Source organism: Psittacula echo, assembly GCF_963264785.1.
Source record: "Psittacula echo genome assembly, chromosome: 14".
NCBI lineage: Eukaryota > Metazoa > Chordata > Aves > Psittaciformes > Psittacidae > Psittacula > Psittacula echo.
Genome location: NC_137750.1, coordinates 10,169,204 through 10,188,034, shown reverse-complemented (window position 1 = coordinate 10,188,034; position 18,831 = coordinate 10,169,204). Strand labels below are relative to the sequence as shown.

General features: G+C 53.3%; 1 protein-coding gene across 1 annotated transcript in view; it reads left to right on the top strand.

Moving 5' to 3' along the window:
• Positions 1-941: 941 nt before the first annotated feature.
• Positions 942-18,831, top strand: part of MGAT5B (alpha-1,6-mannosylglycoprotein 6-beta-N-acetylglucosaminyltransferase B) — a gene marked incomplete at both ends in the record, with an annotated part of 64,467 nt that continues 46,577 nt past the window's right edge. Inside the window, 2 exons of the mRNA XM_080629548.1 lie at positions 942-1,009; positions 7,160-7,272. Of these exons, the coding sequence (XP_080485674.1) occupies positions 942-1,009; positions 7,160-7,272 (181 nt within the window). The remainder of the gene's footprint in view (positions 1,010-7,159; positions 7,273-18,831) is intronic.

The following is an 18,831-nucleotide window of genomic DNA, read 5'->3' as shown; positions in this document are numbered from 1 at the left end:
TCCCCCAGTGTCACCCCATGCTTTATGGTGCCAGCTCTATGTGATGTTGTGCTCACCCCATGGGATGATGTGTCTCCTCCCTCACCACCGGTGGGATGTGCCTGTGCTGATGGGTGCCCTTGGGTCAAGGGCTCGAATCTGGTTACCTCTGGGCTCTGTACACATTCGGCTCCTTTAAGTCCCAAGCTTTGGGAGGGTTTTTGTGCCTGTCACCGTTCCTGAGCCAGGAACACCTCTGCTGAGCTCAGCTTCTGCCTCAGCTCTTACAGACCTTTTGTCTTCCCAAGGACACCTCCCTGGCCCTTCCCACAGCACCCAGGGGTGTCTGGGGACACTGAAAAGCCACATGGGCTGTGACTATGACACCCCTGAACACAGCACAGGGTGATGAGGAAGCAAAGCCGCAGGCGGCTGCTGTCAGAGCCAGACTCCAGACCCCCTTTGCCCCTTGCTCTGCTCCTTGCAGCCCCCCCAAAGCAAACAGCACCCTCGGGGTGCACCCTAACCCTGCTTTGACCCTCCCGTCCCCACATCCCCTTTTCCCAGCGAAGTCACCACTCCAGGGGTGTCACCTGCCCCCCAGAATGGATCCTGGGCGGGGGGGGGGAGCCCCTCGGTACCCCCGCTCCGGAGCCGCTAGATGGCACAGCGCGCCCGGCGCAGCCTCCGCGGGGCGGTGCGGGGCGGTGCGGGGAGGAGCTGGCTCCGCGGGGCTGCGCGGAGCGGTGCGGGGCAGGGCGCGGCGCCCGCACGGAGCTGCGATGGGCTCGGCCGGCTGCGGGTAGGGGTAGGGCGGGCGGGGAGTTGCTCCGCGCCCCGCCATGCGCCCCCGCGGAGCCCCGCGCTCCGCTCGCTGAGCCCCGCTCGGGGGGTACCTGGGGGGGGTGGTGGTGGTGGTGCGGGTGTTCGCCCCCTCTCCGCTCCTCCCTCAACTTCGAACGATGATCACAGTCAACGCGGATGGGAAGATAATGGTCAGGAGATGCCTCGTCACCTTGAGACCCTTTAGGTAAAGTTGATGTTTTCTTGCCTTCCCCCCCGCCGCGGGCTGGGATGCGTTCGTCGGAGCACGTTTAGCTTGGGGCGATGGGGTTGAGCCCACATGAGGATGTCAGGGTCCAGGTGACTTTGCCTTCAGGTCCTGCAGCATTCGCTGCCTGGTGGCCCCGATTCACTCCTCACATTGTATATGGGGGGGGGTGTGTGTGTGTGTGTTAATTACAGGGCTGTTTGACGCTGCCGTTTGTGCACCTTTCTGAGAGCTGCTGGTACTTGGGGAAGTGGGGAATCGGTTCCTCTGATTTAAATCTGCTAGTGCTGACGGGGCTTTGAAACCCACCCTGAGCTGGGGTTGCTGGCTAAGCTTGAGACCCTCTGGCTCCAGCATGCCTGTGCCACCTATTGCCTTTCCCCCCTTCTTTGCCTCCATGCATTCACTTCTTCTCTCCAGCCTTTTCTCTCCAGCTTCCTTATTGCACCGGAGATGCGCTTTGGTTGCTCACAAGCTTGAAACACACGGGAGATGCTTGTAATGGCTTGGATTTTCTATAGGGAGAGGGACCAAAAGCCCACAGAAGAGGATGGGGCTGGAGGGGGGTGCAAAGCACAGGGTGAGCCCAGGCCAGCGGTTGCCAGCACTTCCCGCTGTGCTGGGGGGCTGTGGATCACCTGGGATCACCGGAGGGGTCTGCCTGCTGCCTTTTCGCTTAGCCCATTCCCGCCCGGAGCTGGGTGCAGGAATGGGGCTGTGGTTGTGCTGTTTGCTCGTGCTCCCATCTGGAGCCGTCTCCCTCTCCCTGGGAGCTGCCTGGCTCTGCACTGCTTGTCTGAAGGAATTCCTGCTGCTGGACCCAGAAGCAGTGCCTTGGGGCTGGGGAAAATGGCCAAGGGGGTGTCGGAAAGCGGTGGTGGAGCAGGAGCGTGAGGGTCTCCACAGCTCGGGCTTGCTCCGAGCGTGGGGAATGATTGTGAGAGAGGTGGGAAGGACTCGTGCACCCCAGGGGTACGCTCTTTGCTTGGCTGTTTGCTTTCTTGAGTGGATTTAAAGTCTGGTGAGGAGGTGACCGGCTGGAGCATCCCTCTTCCCCCTGCCCTGGGCATCACCCCTGGGGCAAGGGAAGCCTCTCTTGAGCAGTGACCTGGCGTCAGGATGGGGGAGCACTGGGAGTGAGTCACATGGTGATCACAAAGTCCCATTGGAGATGAGGATGTGTGCGGATTAAGGGTTTGTGACAGCAGGATAGCACCAGGCTGGAGGGTTCCTGGTGTCTGGAGCAAAGCACCTACATCATCCTATCTGCATGCCCTAAGGTGGCTTCTGCTCTCAAACCAGAGCAGACCCACATGGGTGCCAGTGGAACCGGTGGTGTTACCCTGCTGTTAACAAGTCAGGCTTTCCATCTATGAGAGGATAAATTCCCAAGGTTCTTTCCTAGCTGTCTGGCAGTGTCCAGCCCTGCACCTCCTCCATGCTGGTGTCATGCTGAACATGACCCCTCCACATCACAGCCCTGTGTCACCTTGTTCCCAGCCCATTAGCACTGCCCAGCTGTAACCTGGTGCAAATGAGTGCTGCTCCTCTAAAATCAGCACCGCACATTCTCAGCTGATGTGAATCAGGGGTGATCCACAGGAGTGAGAGAAGATGCTGGCAATCAGGGTGGGCCCTGTAAATCCGGTGCTTGTTGGTGGCTAGGTAAATCCCAGGGAAGCCGTGCTGTGGTCCCCTGCCTGGTAGAGGCTCCTGGCAGCGGTGCCATCAGCAAACAGCCATCAGGAAACCTGACCCTTTGCACCAAAACATTTCATTAACCATGCTCCAGACATGCTTACAAAGCAGAGCAAAGCCCTGAGCTGTGAAAGCGCCTGCAGCAAACTGAAGGGGAGAGAGAACAAATCAATGTAGAAACCATTTGTGGAGATGCCCAAGGATGGCTCTGACTTCACCTCAGCAGCAAAGGGGGTTTCAGTTGTGACAGGGCTGGATTCAGGCAAGAATTCAACTGTGGAGCCCTGGACCCAGCTCTTGGGTTTGCAGAACATGGGGGGTTCAGTCAAGTTTGCAGCTGGAAACCAAAGCCAGGCTTTCTGTGTGTCTAGAACACTGGCCAGTAAGAGGATTCACCCTGGTCCCCTCTGTGGAGGATGCAGGCATAGGGTGAGCATCACTTTGGCAGTGCTGTGGTGGTGTCGGGCTCTGAGCAAAACAAGGGTTGTGGGAGAGGGAGCATCTTTTATTAGCCTGGCTGCTGCTGCTGTGAGAAACCATGGCTCAGGTTTGGGCTTAAAGAGATTTGGATGTTGAAAACTTGTCTAATAAAAGCTGTTACCTGTCTCTGTAGCCCTTGGTTTCCTCATGCACCTGCGTAATAATCCCCTTGTGGGTCCCTGCAGGGTGCTGCTGCCCCAGTGTCACAGCCCCATCCCACTGGGTGCTGCTGGCCCTCCACCCCCCATTGCTTCCCCACTCGTCACTCAGACCCTCCTGTCCTCATCACACCTTCAGTTCCATGGGCCCAGATCTGCAGTGACTGGGGCATCGCTTCCCATTTTCACTAACGACTCAAAGAATTTGGCTTCCTTCTCTTTCCGGCACCAAGCCAGGCCCGGAGCTGTGAACGTGTCAGTTTGGAGAGGATATGGAGGGTGACTTGGCATCAGAACCGTATCTGGGTGATGAATTGGACGTGACGAGGGATGGCAGGCAAAGCCAGCAAGCAGAGGAGATGCCACTTGGTCATTGAAGCTTCGTGCTCTTCAATGAGTTGGACTGGATTTGGGGGGCAGAGGACCTCTTGCGTTTGATGGGCGGTTTGGAAGATCTGGGGCCTGGCGTGTTTTACCTCCTTCATGGTATTTGCTTTCTACATGAGGAGTTTCTGCTCAGCTAAGGCCGGGCCGAGCATTTTTATTCACCTGGAGAAGATCAGCACCGAGTAAAAGAGATGGGGTCCTCACGCTGAGAGCCCATCCTTGCATCCTCCCTGCTCCTGGAGCACCGCTGCTGGGATGGATCTGTTCTCCTAAGCACATCAATCCCAGTTAGCCTCTGATCCCTCTTTTCTATTTTTTTGCAGGGAGAAAGCATCCTGTGTCTTTCCTGCTCTCTTTGTAATCCAGTCAAAATGAAAATGATTGTGTCTCCTAATGAGATGCTCCAGCACAGATCACCTCTGTGTCTCTTTCTTTCCTTCATCCTTTTCTTTCCTTCCTCTTTTTTTCCCTTCTCCTCACTGTTTAACCATCGCTCCTTGCCAAGGTATAATTATGAAGATGAAAGGTCTTGCATAATGATGAAGATGCTGTCAATAGGAGGGGTAAGAATGAAAAGCAGCATCAGATCTGATTATTTCATCAGGTGATGCTTGGTTAAAGTGCCCAACTGTCCCCAGCTGGCAGCAGGAAGGCACCTTTGGGTGGGTTTTGTGCCATGATGTGCTCCTAGGGAGCACCTTTGGTTGTGGGGCATGGCTGGGCTGTCACCTCCTCTCCAGCTTAGGCCTCCTTCACTGTGTTGTTGACGAGGAGGTGCCACAAGGACAGTGTCCCCCCCGCTCCTGCTCTAAGGATAGATTCAGCCCTCCAAGGCCAAGCTGGGTGCTGCAATCCCCAACAGTCTCTTCCAGATCCAGTGCCGTGCTGTGTGGCTGAGCACAGGGTGTGATAATGGGAACAGACTGATGTCCCCAAATCACCCCTTCTCCAAGCCATTTATAGGCCACTACGTTGCTTTGCAGCATCAGGGATGCTTTGCTGCCTCCACAATCACCTCTTTGCTGGACCACAGCCCTCTGGAAACCCTTCTTGAGGTCTGCTTTGGGAGAGGGGCTGAGGTCTGGAGTTATCTCTGTGTGCAAACACTGCAGCTCTGGGCTCACCAGCATTTGGGGAGGGAATGGCTGGATGAGCCAAGCACACGATGCTCTTTAGAGCTGATTTGCACCTCCCAGGGCAGGCTCACTCAGAAATGAAGGGACTTGAGCTGCTTCACTCCCCAGGTGGCTCTGCAGGGATGCTGGGCAGTTCTGCTGATGCACTTGAACACCCCCTCTCCCTGGCTGTGGCTGTCCAGAAGGGTTTGTGTTGGTGCTGGGGGTGCTGCTGGCAGAGCAGGTTGATGCTGATGAGCACAAGGTGTTGCTTTTTCTCTTGATTAGGTGGGAGGTGAGAAGGGGATGGGGAGCTGCAGGGTGCTGGAGCAGCAGGGGACCGTGATCTGCTGGCACCCAGCTGAGGATGGGGCAGGGCTGCCCTGGGGTGTGGATGGGGGTTCGATGTCTGCCTGTGGTGGGCAGGGATGATCCTCCTGGGAGCAGGCAGAGGAAACCCTTTGCTTTTGAGCTGCCTGACGCTGGGAGCGAAGCTGCCCTGGCTCTGGTTTGTGTTGCTGTGTGAGAGCAGCGTTGGAGCTGATGGGATGGAGGTAGGGAGCTTGTGAAGGCTCCTTGTCTTGTTCAGGAGATGTGGGCAAGCCTCTCTATGCCATGCTGAGACAGTAGGGACCTACCCTGGGAGCTCCTCCAGTAGATCTCCTTGGGGAAGCCCAGTCCTTGAGCTGCTTGATGCTGTACTGCACTCCACATCTCCTGTAGCTAACAAGTGCTTTGAAGCAAGTTACTTTATCTGCCAGCCCTTGCCAGCAATAGATAATTGCAATGCTGGCACATTGTAGCCCAGACTTAATGGTTGGCTCCGAATCCTCTGTCTTTTAACTGCACAATAATGATTAGATGGAGGGTTGTAGTGTTCCTTTCTCTGGAAAAGCCCTCTCTTGGTGCTGAGTGGCTGTGCTATGTTTCTGTGAGCAGCTCCAGAGCCCTGTGGATAATGCTGTGAGCTTGTAAAGGAGCGTTACTGATTCCTGTCCTCAGTGGCTTGCTTCCCTTTGGCTCGGGGCCCTAAGGGCTTGCTCAGCTCCTTTGTCCCACATAGATTCATCTCCTTGCAGACAAACCCATTGTTTCACAAGGGGTGGGTGGAGGGTGCCTTTTCTCTTTCTCCTTCTTGAATCTTCCCTTGGGTTTGGCTGCTCAGATTCCTGGTACAGCCCTGGCTCTGGGAGCTGTTGTACATGGTGCCTGGCAGCAGCACTACCCATGTGCCTGCTGGAGGATGCTGCACCTCTGTGGAGACTTGGAAGCAGAAGCAGCATCTCCAAGAGTTGGAAAGAGGCCAAGTGTCTGTCCCTCCTCTGTGCACAATAACCCTCCTCATGCACAGAGCTCCTGCCTTCAGCCTTTTCACCCCCAAATAGTTACCAGCCTGAATTTGACCTGGACAGGAGCAGTGCTGAGAGCTCCTGCCTCTCTTGTAGCTAGGAGTGACCATGAGCTCAGCTGGGAACGATGTGCAGGTCAGTATCCTGCCTGGTGCGTCCCCAGAGTGCCACTTTCCTGCCAGCCTGCATGCACAAAGCAGTGATGGGATGGTCCCAGGTCATTGTGTGTGCCACCAGCACTGGTCCCTTCTCATCGTGCTGTGCACAGGGCTGCCTCTGCCATGCAGGCGATGCTGCACACAATGGCGGATACCAGTGGCCTAGTTACAGCAGGAACAAAAGACTTTTCTTCTTAACAAAAATGGAGTTTGGGTTTTTTTCAGATCCTTTTGGAGGAAGGCAAGGTACAAGGTCTTCTTTTCCCTGGGCTTTCCCAGGAGAAAGATGGGTATTGTTTATCGTAGTGGTTCCTGTGGTGTGTGTTATTGGGCTGGGTCTATAGAGCATTGTAAGGGCAGTCGTGATCTGACTCAGCTTTCCCACCTAAGGTGCAAGCCCTCTGCTCCCTCTTGAGGCCTGCCATAGGAGCAGGCTGCAGGGATTTGGGAGGGTGTTCTCAAGCAAAACCCCCCTTGCTCAGTGCTGGGGTTTGGGCAGAAGCATCTTGGGGCATCTTTCCCTGAAGCATGTGTGGGTCTGGCTGTCCTTGGGGTGAGACGCAGGTGTGCTCTGGCAGGGCTGGGGCTGCAGGGGTGCTCCTTGTCCAGGCTGGATGGGCTCAGGCACAGGGACTGAAGCAGGGATTGTCCTGGCTGCCTCTTCCAGACGCCCCAAACAGCTGCTCCTGCTGCTGGTCAGAGGGGTTACTGCAGGGAGGTGAAGAATGGGGCAGCAGCCAGTTCCTTGTCACATCTCTCTACAGCTCTGCTTTCCCTCCCACAGGATATTTGTGCTGGGCATTGGATTTTTCACCCTATGCTTCCTAATGACGTCGCTGGGAGGGCAGTTCTCAGCCAAGCGCCTGGGGGACTCGCCCTTCACCATCCGGACCGAAGGTGAGCCCAGGTGCCCGTCCTATCCCACAGGATGCTCCGTGCCCCCACGTGCGTGGTCCAGCTCTGACAGGCACCAGGGATGCAGGGAGGATGGTGCTCGGTTGCCTCCTTTCCCAAGGCATCCTCCTGACCTGTTTCAGGGATGTCAGGACAGCTTGGGATCCTGGTGGTGCTTCTTGCCATGATGCAGCTGTGTGGCTAAAGCCTGGCTGTGTTCACATCCAGAGGTGTTCACAGTGGGGATGTGCATGTGTTGGAATGTGGATGCTAACCCTGGCTTGCAGCAGAGGGATGGGGAAACACCAGTGACTGGGGCTGATGGCATTAGACCTTCAGCTGGAGGTGGTGTGGGTTGCATGGGCTGCCCCAGGGCTGATGTGCTGAGGATGTGGCTTGGGTGCTTGGAGGGCTTTGGGCAGTTTTGGTCTGCAGGGAGTGGAAATTGTCCCTTAGGGATGGGAAAATAAAATTCATTTGTGGTTTCATGGGGGTACTGAACTGTAGAAGATAAATACTCTGAGTTTTAGCAACTGTGCTTTCTGGCTTGATCAGCACACCAGGGTCTCCTCCTCCACACCAAAGGTGTGGATGTATTTGAGCTCCCCAGCTCACCTGCAATGGGATTTTGGGGCAATTTCCTTGTGGTGCTGGAAATGCTAGTTGCTTTCCTTCAGAAGAAGAGGATGAATGTGCTGGTTTCCAGAAGTGTAATGGTGCTTGTCAACTGCTCAGTTGACTTCCAGAGAGATGGATGTGCAGTTGGCTTTGTTTTCTCCCCCATGGATGGAGCACACGGCAGCTGGCATTGCTCCCCTAACTGTCCCCATCACCAGCTCCATTAAGCCCCTTCTCCAAGGGACTGGTGCTTGCCTGGCTGACCTCAGGACCGGTGTTTTACCATGGTCAGGGCACCTGCCCTGCAAGGTGCTGTGTTAATGTCCCTGTCCCCATGCCAGGCACAGCTCCTGGGATGGCTGGTGGGTGAAGCCTGGTTATAGGGGATTTCTTCCTTCTCAGGATGAGAAGCAGCACATGAGGAGTTGGGGCAGAAGGAGCCCTTGGACCAGCACTTTCTCCAAACTTGGCTTTTGAGGACTTGGGTCCTGGAAAGATTTCTAAGTTCAGGATAAAAGGTGACGCTTGTTGCAGCTTCCCTTTGTCCCAGGAGAGCCCCAGTGCTCCCAGGGGGGCTGCAGACAGCTAAAGGAAAGGCACATGGGTCCTGATTAACTGTGAGAGCAGCCTGAGCTGAGGGATGGCGCACGTTGTGCTGCAAACAGCAGCAAAGGTTTCCAGAACCTCCTGGTCCCACCCCAGAGGACTCTAAAGTTGTGGCACCAAGATGATGATTCAGCTTCTTTATCCCCTTTCTGAATGCTTTGGAGTGGAATAACTTTTCCCATCCTTATTCTTGTCTTCAGTTTAGCTCACATTTTACTCCACTCATTCCCATCCTTATGTGTCTCTTGTTTACTGGGCACAATGCTAGCAGAGTCCTGGAGCTGGATCCAAAGAAACCTCTCTTTTCAATCTCTCACACCTCTGAGTGCTCTCTGATTACTGCTTTTGGGATTAAATCAAGGGGTTTAAGTGGGTGTGACGTGTGAAAACCACCTTGCATCTGAGATCTCAGCCCTCTCCCAGCCCCCTTGGCTCTGCTAAGGGGTGTGCTTTGTTGGGAAGCACAGAAATTCAATGTGAAACCATTTTTTCCCCCTATTGAATGGAGTTGCCAAGCAAGGAAGTGCTTCCAGATGAATTGCTGCCAATTTGGCTGTTGCTGCAATTCTTGTTGGGGAAGATTTGGTTCATTCATGGTCTTGCACACTGTTTTGAAACACGAAGCATCCTCTCTCCTGTCTGTGGAAGAAGGGATGCTGTTCTGGAAGGTTATATTCTTTGTCCCCAGGGTTAACCTGAGAGGCTTTTTTCTAGCTCTGTAACACCAGGTTCAGGCTTTGGGATCAGCCTTCCTTGTCATACCGGTACACAGCGACAATGCCCACTGGTCCCACTGGGAAACAGGGAGTCAAAGCGTCCGGGAAGCTGGCAAGGTGGAGAAACTCCATCCTTGGAGACAAACACATGAGGCTGTGGGCAGGTCTAACCCCAGCTCTGCTCTGTGTGGAGCAGGAGGCTGGGGAAGGGACTCGGAGGTCCCTCCTGTCTGGAGTGGTGCTGAGCCCATGTGGAGGAGCACTGGATGCACATCGAAGCCAGTGCAGGTTGATGGGAACAGAATTGGATGTGCTGCTTATTAGTGCTGTGATGTCTTAATAGGTCTGTGTGGATAACAAACTGGCATTTAATTAACATGTGTTATGGACCCCAAGGAAAGCCAAGAAATGCTGCTAGTTATTGCTGCTGGTACGCACAGGGTGGTCTGAAGGTGAGCGCAAAGGAGAGGGCTAATTTTGCCTGGCTGATCAGCTCTTGATGTAGGTAATGGTGGGAATTGGGCCAGTGCTCACTCAAACATGGACAGGTTCAGGGCTGTTGGCTTTGGAAGAGTTACTGGGTGCGTGGCCTCAGGCCTGCTGTGTGTCGAAGGTTGGAGCATCTCCCGATGTGAAACGCTCTGGAGTGCACTGCTGGTCCTGCCTGGGGAAGGAGCCTGGTCCCTGCTGCCGCTCTCCTCTCCACATGAGCTCATCAGCTGTTGACTTAATGGACCCTTTTGAGCATTATTCATTAATTGATTAATTCCTCATCACAAGCTCTCCCTGTGTGCCCTGGGTGTGGGCTGCCTTACCCATGCAGCTGGCGTATGGCGTTGAATATGCTATGCCTAGCGAGTGTCAGCTCTGGTGGTCCTTCCCGGGGGTGATCCTGGCTTTTGTGGCTCTTTGCTCTAGTCCTTGCTCCCTTGTGTCCTGCCTGGCTCAGCAGTGATGCTGTGCAAGTGAAGCTGCCCATGCCCTTAAATGTCTGCATTTGGGTTGGGTTGGGGTGGCTGCAAAGAGCCGGGGGACCAAATCCAGAACCTGAGGGCTTAAAAGTCATTTGCATCCAAGGAAAACCATTTGTGGACAAGTGGTGAAGCTCATGGTTCATGGTCCCATCTAGGCTAGGGCTGCTCCTGTTTCTCCCTGGGTGTCCTGACCAGCCCAGCAGTGAACCTTCCATACTGCAATCCAAGGGGAAGCTGATGAAAATGCCCCACACTTGGCTTCTGAACCGTGTAAGCAGCCAATCAAAACCAAAATGAAGATGGATGCAAAGCAGGAGCCCGAAAGGGAGCAGTGGATGATGTCAGAGACCCATTAATTAATCCCATTCTAAATTTTACTTTTATATGTGAATCCCCTTCTCAGAGGCTCCCTCCAAAAGCCAACTTTCTCAGCGTGTGCCAGAAATCATTCCTCAGATGGGCTCTGTGCTCGGTGATTTCATGCAGCAGCAGCTTAAAGTCTTAACAAGAACTAAAGCACCCCTTCTGAAATGCAAGTTATTTTATCCTAATCCACTGCTATCAAATAAACACAGACAAAGGTTCCTTTGTTTTGAAATGGCCACCGAGAGAGTTTGTTCTGCAAACAAAGATCCAGATAAAGGGGAGCAGACGAGTCTGTACATTTCGGATGCGGGAGGCATGCTCAGAAGGGCTCTGATTGAGTTTTCTGTGCCCTTTTCTCACCTCTTCCTTAGAAATTAAAATGCTTGGATTTTGTTTTTTTTTCCAAGCATTTTTAACTTTCATTTCACTGCTGGAGTTGAGCAGGGGCAGAGGCTGAATCCCCCAAAACCCTGCAAATCTTTAATGGTGGTGCTTGCAGTGTGGCTGGGGATGGTTTGGCCATGGTCCCTCTGCCCAGTGCTGTTCCCCAGGCCTGTTTTGGTGGTGATGGACATCGCACTGGTGGGACTTGCTGCTGCAGGGCATTAGTGGAAGAAAATGGGTTATTAAGTGTTAAAACATTGTTAGATGGGGCTGGAATATTGCCTGCAACTGCAGTAGCTAGTTTAAAACATGGAAAGACTTCTGATTTCTCCTGGTCCTGGATGGTGGGGTATGAGGCACTGAAGAAATTTGCTGCAGGTGCAGTGGATGTGTAGGACAATTCCTGATGTCCCGAGATGGCTGGAGCTGAGCTCTGCCCTTGCTGATTCTTGTAAGAGGGCTCTGATTTCATTTCAGCTGACCCTGGTGATACTTGGCTACAAGTGCTTTGGGTGTTTCATTTAGATATATAGATATATAGATAGGTATAGATCTATAGAATCATAGAATGGTTTGGGTTGGAAGGGACCTTAAGATCATCTGGTTCCAACCCCCCTGCCATGAGCAGGGACACCGCACACTAAACCATGTCACCCAAGGCTCTGTCTAACCTGGCCTTGAACACCGCCAAGAATGAAGCGTTCTCAGCTTCTCTGGTCAACCCATTCCAGTGCCTCACCACCCTCACAGTAAAGAATTTCTTCCTTATATCCAATCTAAACTTCCCCTGTTTAAGGGGAATATCTAAGGGAATACGTTAAGGGGAATTAAGGAAATAATGTTAAGGGGGATATATATATATAGATAGATAGATATAGATATCTTGGTGCTAGGTCTGTTTGTGCTGCAATAGCAGCTCTCATGCTGAGGTCCTTGATGCTCAATGCCTTTGGGAAGTGGTGGCCTGCTGAGCACTGGAGCTGTGTGTTTACTCTTCCCATAACTGCCTTTTCAACCTGTTTTGAAGTGTTTCCTGCCTGGGTTGCTGCTCAGCTTGAGAGTTCAGCATCTGCCTTTTTCCACCCAAAAGCAGCTCCCAGCAGCATCTCCAGTTGGTTCCTGTTGGTGACCACAGTCAGGCTCCTGTGTTGTGTTTCCTCAACTGCTTTGGAAACAGGGTCAAGCCAGGACAGGGGACCATGAAAGAAGGCTGGGGGAGAGCTGATTCCAGAGGACAAGCTTGGACATGCAAGAGAGCAGGGATGAAGCACATCCTCTGCCAGGCTGCTCATCTTGTCCTAGGTTGCCGAGAGGTGTTTTGGGGTCTGATCTCCTCAGCACTGCAGGATATGAACCCTGATGGGATATTAAACAGCTTGTGGGCAGATTTCCTAGTCCTGTGCCGCTGGGATTTTCTGCAGCTGGGCAATGTTAACTTCCTTGGCCTGGAATCTGTCTGGAGGTGGGCATCGAACAGCTTTTGCTGCAGAAGCATCTGGGATTTGTCCATTTTGCAGGGAAAGGAAAATAACTTTTACAGGTTATGCAGAAAGCCTGCTGGGGCAGCTCCCCTGGCTGCCTTGGGGCACCTTGTCCTGAATGCGGGCTGTGGGAGAGGCTGAGCATCACTGCTCCCTTGGGGAGCTGCAACAGCTCTGTTTTTGCTATGCTGGGACTCGGGAGAGGTCCAGCAGACAACAAGCAAAGCGTGATGCACTGGAAACGGTGTTTAACACCCACTGGCAGAAATCCTGCCCTGCTTTCCCAAACCCAGCACCCCATCCGTGTTCCAGCTACTGGAGTGCTCTGCCTTTCCTGCGGCTGTTGCTTGCTCCAGTTCCTGGAGTTTCACCTGCATAAAGCGATTTCTTCCATCAATGAACACAGAAGAGGAGAGAGGGAGGTAGGGCACAGCTGTATCCTTTGGTGTCTGTGCTTCTGTTTCATCCCAGAGCAGTGATGTTGGTGGAGGGGTGGGAATTGTGCTGCAAGAAGGTAATGTTCAAGGTTGCTGGGGGTTTTGTAGGGCATCTTCACTGTTCCAGGGCCATAGTACTGTGAAGCAATGGGATCTCATGTTATTGCAATTCCTTGAATTGCTCCCCCAGGAGAGGAGCAAAAAGGCCAAATAGAAATGTGAGAACCTACATAATCTCCTCAGAGGGGTCCTTTGATCCCATCCTGTCTCTGCTGGTTTTCCTTTTGCTCCAGGAGCATCCCCGCTGGGATATCGTGGCCAGGTACTGTCGCTGTTTGTTCTCTCAGAAGATGCAGAAAGGTCAAGCTCAGATTTGTTAACGATCAGAGGGAGCTTGAATAACGCTGTGCTCCTCTCTCACAGGCACTGTACTGGGAAGGGAGGAGGAGAAGGGGGAGATCTGTGTGCATGATCCCGACCTGCTGCCTTCCCTCTGCGTGCGGCTCATCGGGGGGGAGGACAGCAGAGGAGGGAATGGCTTGGTTCAGCTCTGCCTGAGAGGTCTTGGCTGCAGTGAGGTGCTGCTCAGCCCGCAAGAGCTTTAAAGCAAAACACAGGTGTGTTCATCCTCACTTCCCAGTTCCCTCTCTCTGGGGAAAAGCAATTGCTGGACCCATTTGCAAACTCAGGTTCCTGCCACTTGTGGTAGATCCCAATTTGCTCTTCAGCTGTTTTTCAGCAGAGCACATAGTTCTGACAGGAGCTTGGGTTGCTTTGTGGCTTTGCCAATCCCTTTTCTTACCTGACCTCGCTGAAGAGAACACCCTGGAGCAAGGCTGCTGCCTCCTTGAGACCTGACGCAGAGATGTGGTTCCAGGGATGCTCCTGTTCCCTTTGCTTTCAAAAAGTCATGTGAGTTATAAATTTACCTTACTGCCTTTAATGCACGGTGACAGTGACAGGAAAACCGGTTGCAAAGACTCATGTAAGCAAGTGATGGTGATGAAGGGGCACGGGCAGGGCGACAGAGGGAGATGGGCAGATCCTGCTCTGCAAACTCAGCCCTGCTTATTCCCAGTTTCATCCTAAGTGAACAACCCTCTCCCGGGCTGCTCGTGCTGTTTTGGTGTTGTCTGCTGGGCAGCTCTGGGTAACGTCTGCAGCAGCTTGGAAGCAGCCTGTCAGGATCTGCTGCTAGAGCGTGTCTCACCAGGCAGCGCCGGGCTGCTTGTCCAGGAGCAGGGATGAGGCTGTTCTCGTAGTCTGAATTCAGAATTTCCTTATGGAAAACCCTCTTATAAGACAGCGCGAGGTCTCCTCTCTGATCCCCTCTTCCTGCAGCGCCTGTGCTGCTTCACTCCCATCCAAAGCTGCTCCAAGCAGCCTCAGGGCCCGGAGCAGCCGGCTGATGCTGTCAGAAGTTGCCTGGTCAGTGCCAAGCCAAGCTGGTCAGTGCTGGGAGCACCTCCTTAGTGAGGAGCTGTGCTGGGCAATCACGGGCTTTTGATTTTTCCTCCCCTATTAAAATGCTGGGGCTGACTCCAGCTGGCCCAGAGATGATGTGCTCCAGCTCCTGCTGCTCAAGACTGTTCTCTTGCTTCCTCATGTCCAAGCATTGGTGGGGAGAAGGGGGTTAATGGAGACCCCACAGCAGAGCCCAGATGCAGGGTGAGGACCTTCTGCTCATCCCCATCCCTGCTCCCTGCCAGCTCCTGCCAGATGCTCAGTTGCTCCAGGGGCTCTTTCAAATGGATAACGCCGCATGCAGCAGCAATAACAACTTATTCTGCTCTTCTATTGAGTACAGGGAGGCTTCTTTAATTACGAGCTAAAGGGTTGATCTGTGCTGAGCAATGGGTGTTGGTGATGGGTGCTGCTGTGGGTGCCATCGACACCCTATGTAGCACCATGGGGTGCAAGTGCTGTTGCATGGGCAACAGAAGGATCCCCTTAACTTTTATGTATTAGGGAGCAGACCATTGCTTTACCTGGATGGAGAAAGTGAGGGTTGATTAAAATTGTGTGTCATCTCCTGCTTCTTCTGGTGTCCCCATGGGCCTCCCCACTTTGGGCCCGGAGCGCTGCATCCCCCATTGGGTTAGTGAATGTGCAGTGTGCTCCCATCTCCAACCCACATTTGGAAAAGGGAGTTTAAAGTGTAAAACTTTACTGCTCTGATTAAATTGCTATTGCAGGCAGGGAAATGAGTGCTGTTAAAATAAGGGAAATAAAGGGGTCTTCGGGGGCTCACTGGGGTTAGTGAGGGGATGTGCTTGGGGGGTAAATGCACGTTGGAGCTTTGCAGGGTACAGAGGGGTAAGGGCTGCTGTCGTAGTGCTGTAGCAGTGCTTAATCCACCCTGGGAACCGCTCTCTTCCTGCAGAAGTGCCCGTTAGATACAACTGATGCTCAGAATTTCATGCCTGCAGGCTTGAAAACAAAACCTGTAATGCCACCAACGTGGTTGGAAAATGGAAGTGTGAATTCACCAGTCTTCAGCTGGTGGAGGGGAGAGGAGGGTCTCCTTGCCCCCTTCCCTGCTGCTGTGCTGGAAGAGGAAGGAGCAGCATCCTGCTGGCCTCGGGCCCTCTGTTATCTCCATAAGCAGCGACTCTAAGGGAATGATTAAATCAATTAATAGATTTTCTATAGCTCATAAGGAAGTCAAATGTCATTTCCATCAATGTGTGATGAGCAAACACCCCACCAGGCCGGGAGGAACGGTAACAGCTCTTTATGCTTTTATTATCCCTTTTCACTCCTAAATCAAAATTCATCCTGAGCCCGACAGGCAGCAGGTACTTCAGAAAATAAAACTAGCACAGTGGGAACCATAGCAGCCTCTCTAAAAGCTGCTTTTGCCACTGATTTATTTGTTTCTTGGGCTTAAATGAGAGACCCGGGCTCAGTTTGGCTCAGGTAGATATTAGCCAAGGCTTGTCCTATGCTGCTGCCAATGACCCCAGCTCCTGCGGGCTCTGTTTTGGGCTGCTGCCCCACTCGGCTGCTGTTGGAGGGATCCAGCCACCGCGCTCAGCGGGTTTGAGGTTTTCCTCCATGGGTTTGGAGGAAGGGGATGGTTTACCCATCCCTGCAGCACAGTGGCAGGATGCCCGGCACTGTTTGGCCACTGGGTTTGGCTGAAGGAGAAATGGTAATAATTTTGGTAATGTTAAATTAGTGAGTTCTGCTGTTTCTGAAACGCAGCATTTTGGGGCAGCTGTAAATAAGGCTGTGGGCTCCAGTACTGGATGAGTGGAGCCAAAAGAGCCCTGGTGGTGCCCAGCTTGCTGAAGCCTTCCTCTGCCTGATCTTGGGGTGGGCAAATCATAGAATCCCGGCCTGGTTTATATTGGAAGGGACCTTAAAGCTCATCCAGTTCCAACCCCTGCCACGGGCAGGGACACCTTCCACTGGAGCAGCTTGCTCCAAGCCCCTGTGTCCAACCTGGCCTTGAACACTGCCAGGGATGGGGCAGCCACAGCTTCTCTGGGCACCCTGGGCCAGCGCCTCAGCACCCTCACAGGGAAGAGCTTCTGCCTTAGATCTAACCTAAATCTCCCCTCTACCAGAAGAACTACTGGGGTTGTAGTAGAAGAGCTAGAACTATTTGAGATAAATACCCATGGAGAGGTGCCTCTCTTTATAAAGACAAGGAACCGAGTTGAGTGTTTATGATGGAGGGGTTGCTGGCTTGTGGGGTCTGTGGAGCTGCTCTGGGACTGGTGTGTGCTGCTGCTTGCCTGGAGCTGGGGGTCCCAGTTGCAAAGCTGGGTTCCAGTTTGCTCTCAGAGCCATCAGCATCCAGCCAGTGCAGGGTCCAGCTTTGCCCCGGGAGTGCTGGTGTCTTCAGGGCTTTGCTACCACCAACTGCCCCTGAGCCAGCCTGTGCTGGAGCCCTTGTGTTTTAGGGAGCAATTTAAACTTGACGTTAATCTTGTGCTTTGAAAACGTCGTCTGCAGCGTGAGGTGCCTGGAGCACTGCGGAACAGCTTTAAAATGCAATTTAAAACAGTGCTGGCTGGCAATAGGGGAGCAACTAAAAATACCCTGCTGGTACTCTGAAAGAAAACAAGTGATAGGGGATGAGGAGGAGGGAAAAGATGGGTTAAAAAGAGATAACAAAATAAATAAAAGCTTGTGCTGTGGTTGTGTGCATCCATCTGCTCTTCACCAGCCCATCTCCTGGGGCTGTTGGAAGAGGAGCCCATGACCGAGATCATTTTGCTCACTTGCAGAGTGATGGCTTGTGGCAGGCCCTATGTCCCCATGTCCCACAGGGGACAGCAGATCTCTTATGTGTGTATGTGGAGGTAAGAAGTAATAAAAGTTGGTGGAACAGTCCTGCGCTCTCTCTTGCAGCAATGAAACCTTCCTGTCTGTGAATGTGTTTGTATTGCTGGGTTTCCTGCTTTTTCTTATTTATATGTAAATAGGGAGCAAATGTGTGTTAGGGTAGAGATGGAGCTGCAGCCTGCTCTTACAGGTGTTTCCATTCAGGCAGTGGGGCAGAGGGAGCTGCATGGGATGAAGAAGTGTCAGAAGCCCCTTCTGCAGGCTCAGCTTGGGGTCTTGCAGCCAAAGTGGTGCCCTTAGAGGGGGACCCAGTGGGGCTGGTAAGGGGACATGGGGCTGACACCTTCCATCCAGGCTGAAGGATGGCTGGTGGGACCTTGGGTGGAGACTGAGCTTTGCTCAGGACCTCTCTGGCCTCTCTCTAACCAGCCTCCTCCATGTAACCTATCGGGGCATCATCCTTCCATGGGGTAGGACCTGCATCGTGCTTGGGGCACAGAGCCCAGGGATGTGGCTTTGCCGTGGCTGTGTGGGAGCAGGGTGGCCAGAGCAGCGTCTGGCTGTAGGGGTGCCATGGCACTTGTGGATGTGGTTTATGTGGCTGAGCAGCATTGCTTCCCATCTGCTGGCGCTGGTTTGGACAACATGAATGCCATGGCGCAGATGGTGCTCGCTTTCAGCCAAGGGACTACTGCAGCGCATTGGTCCCCATCCTGTGGTGTCTTGGCTCTAGGGAAGCTGGGGGGGTCTCTTGAGCCCATGGCATGGTTGTGATAAGAGCCTGGATGGGTCATGGCACGTGGTTGATGGCCCCATGGTGTCAGAGCTGGCTGTGCAGGGCGCAGCAGGACTTAATGGGCTCTGCCTGCTCCTGGATGCAGTGAGAGGGAGAGAAACATCACTGAGGTTTCATGTTTGATGCTGATTGCACAGCAGTGATGAGAGGATGGATGCATCCAGGGGGTAGATGATATCAGGCAGCGGGACATAATCTACTTTACCAGCCAATGACTTAAGGCTGCTTAAGTTGGCTGATTACCAGGGAACCACTCTGTTGCCAGCCTTTCCCAGTGGCTCAGCAGCAGATCGATGGTGTAGCTGGAGCTGTACTCAAGTGTCCACTTCACTGGCTGCTTCTTGGGGCACCCCCAGATGCTGCTGGTGTGACAGGTCCCTGTTCGGCCCCTTGTGCTCTTTGCACTGGGGCATTGGTTAAGCAGGTCCATATTTTTTCTGTATAACTTAGAATCATAAATCCATAGCAGTTTAAGGGCAGCAGTGGATGGGTTTGCTGTAGGCAGCAATGGACTGTGAATGGGTGCCCTCTAGGAGTGCAGGCCCTGCTGGTTGCAGGGCCTGGTCCATCCCTGGAGCAGCATCCCCCAGGCTGGGTGCCAAAGGGATGGAGATGGGAGGTAAAGGCCAGCTTAAGCTAAGCCTGGCCTTGGGCTTTCTTGTTGCTAGTTAGTGCTGGGTCCCTGGGCTGTGATTGTAATGGATTATGTGTCAGGGTGAGCCAGAGCCCGTGGCTAGTTGGCTCTTTGGGCTTTTAATCTGTTTGAACCAAAATCAATAGTGAAAGTAAATAGAGGAGTTTGGGAGGGGAAGAGAAGTGAAGGGCTGGTGCTTTGCTCCCTGGGAACCAGGGAGGTGCTGGGCTGGGGTCCTCCCTGGGAGGATGGGG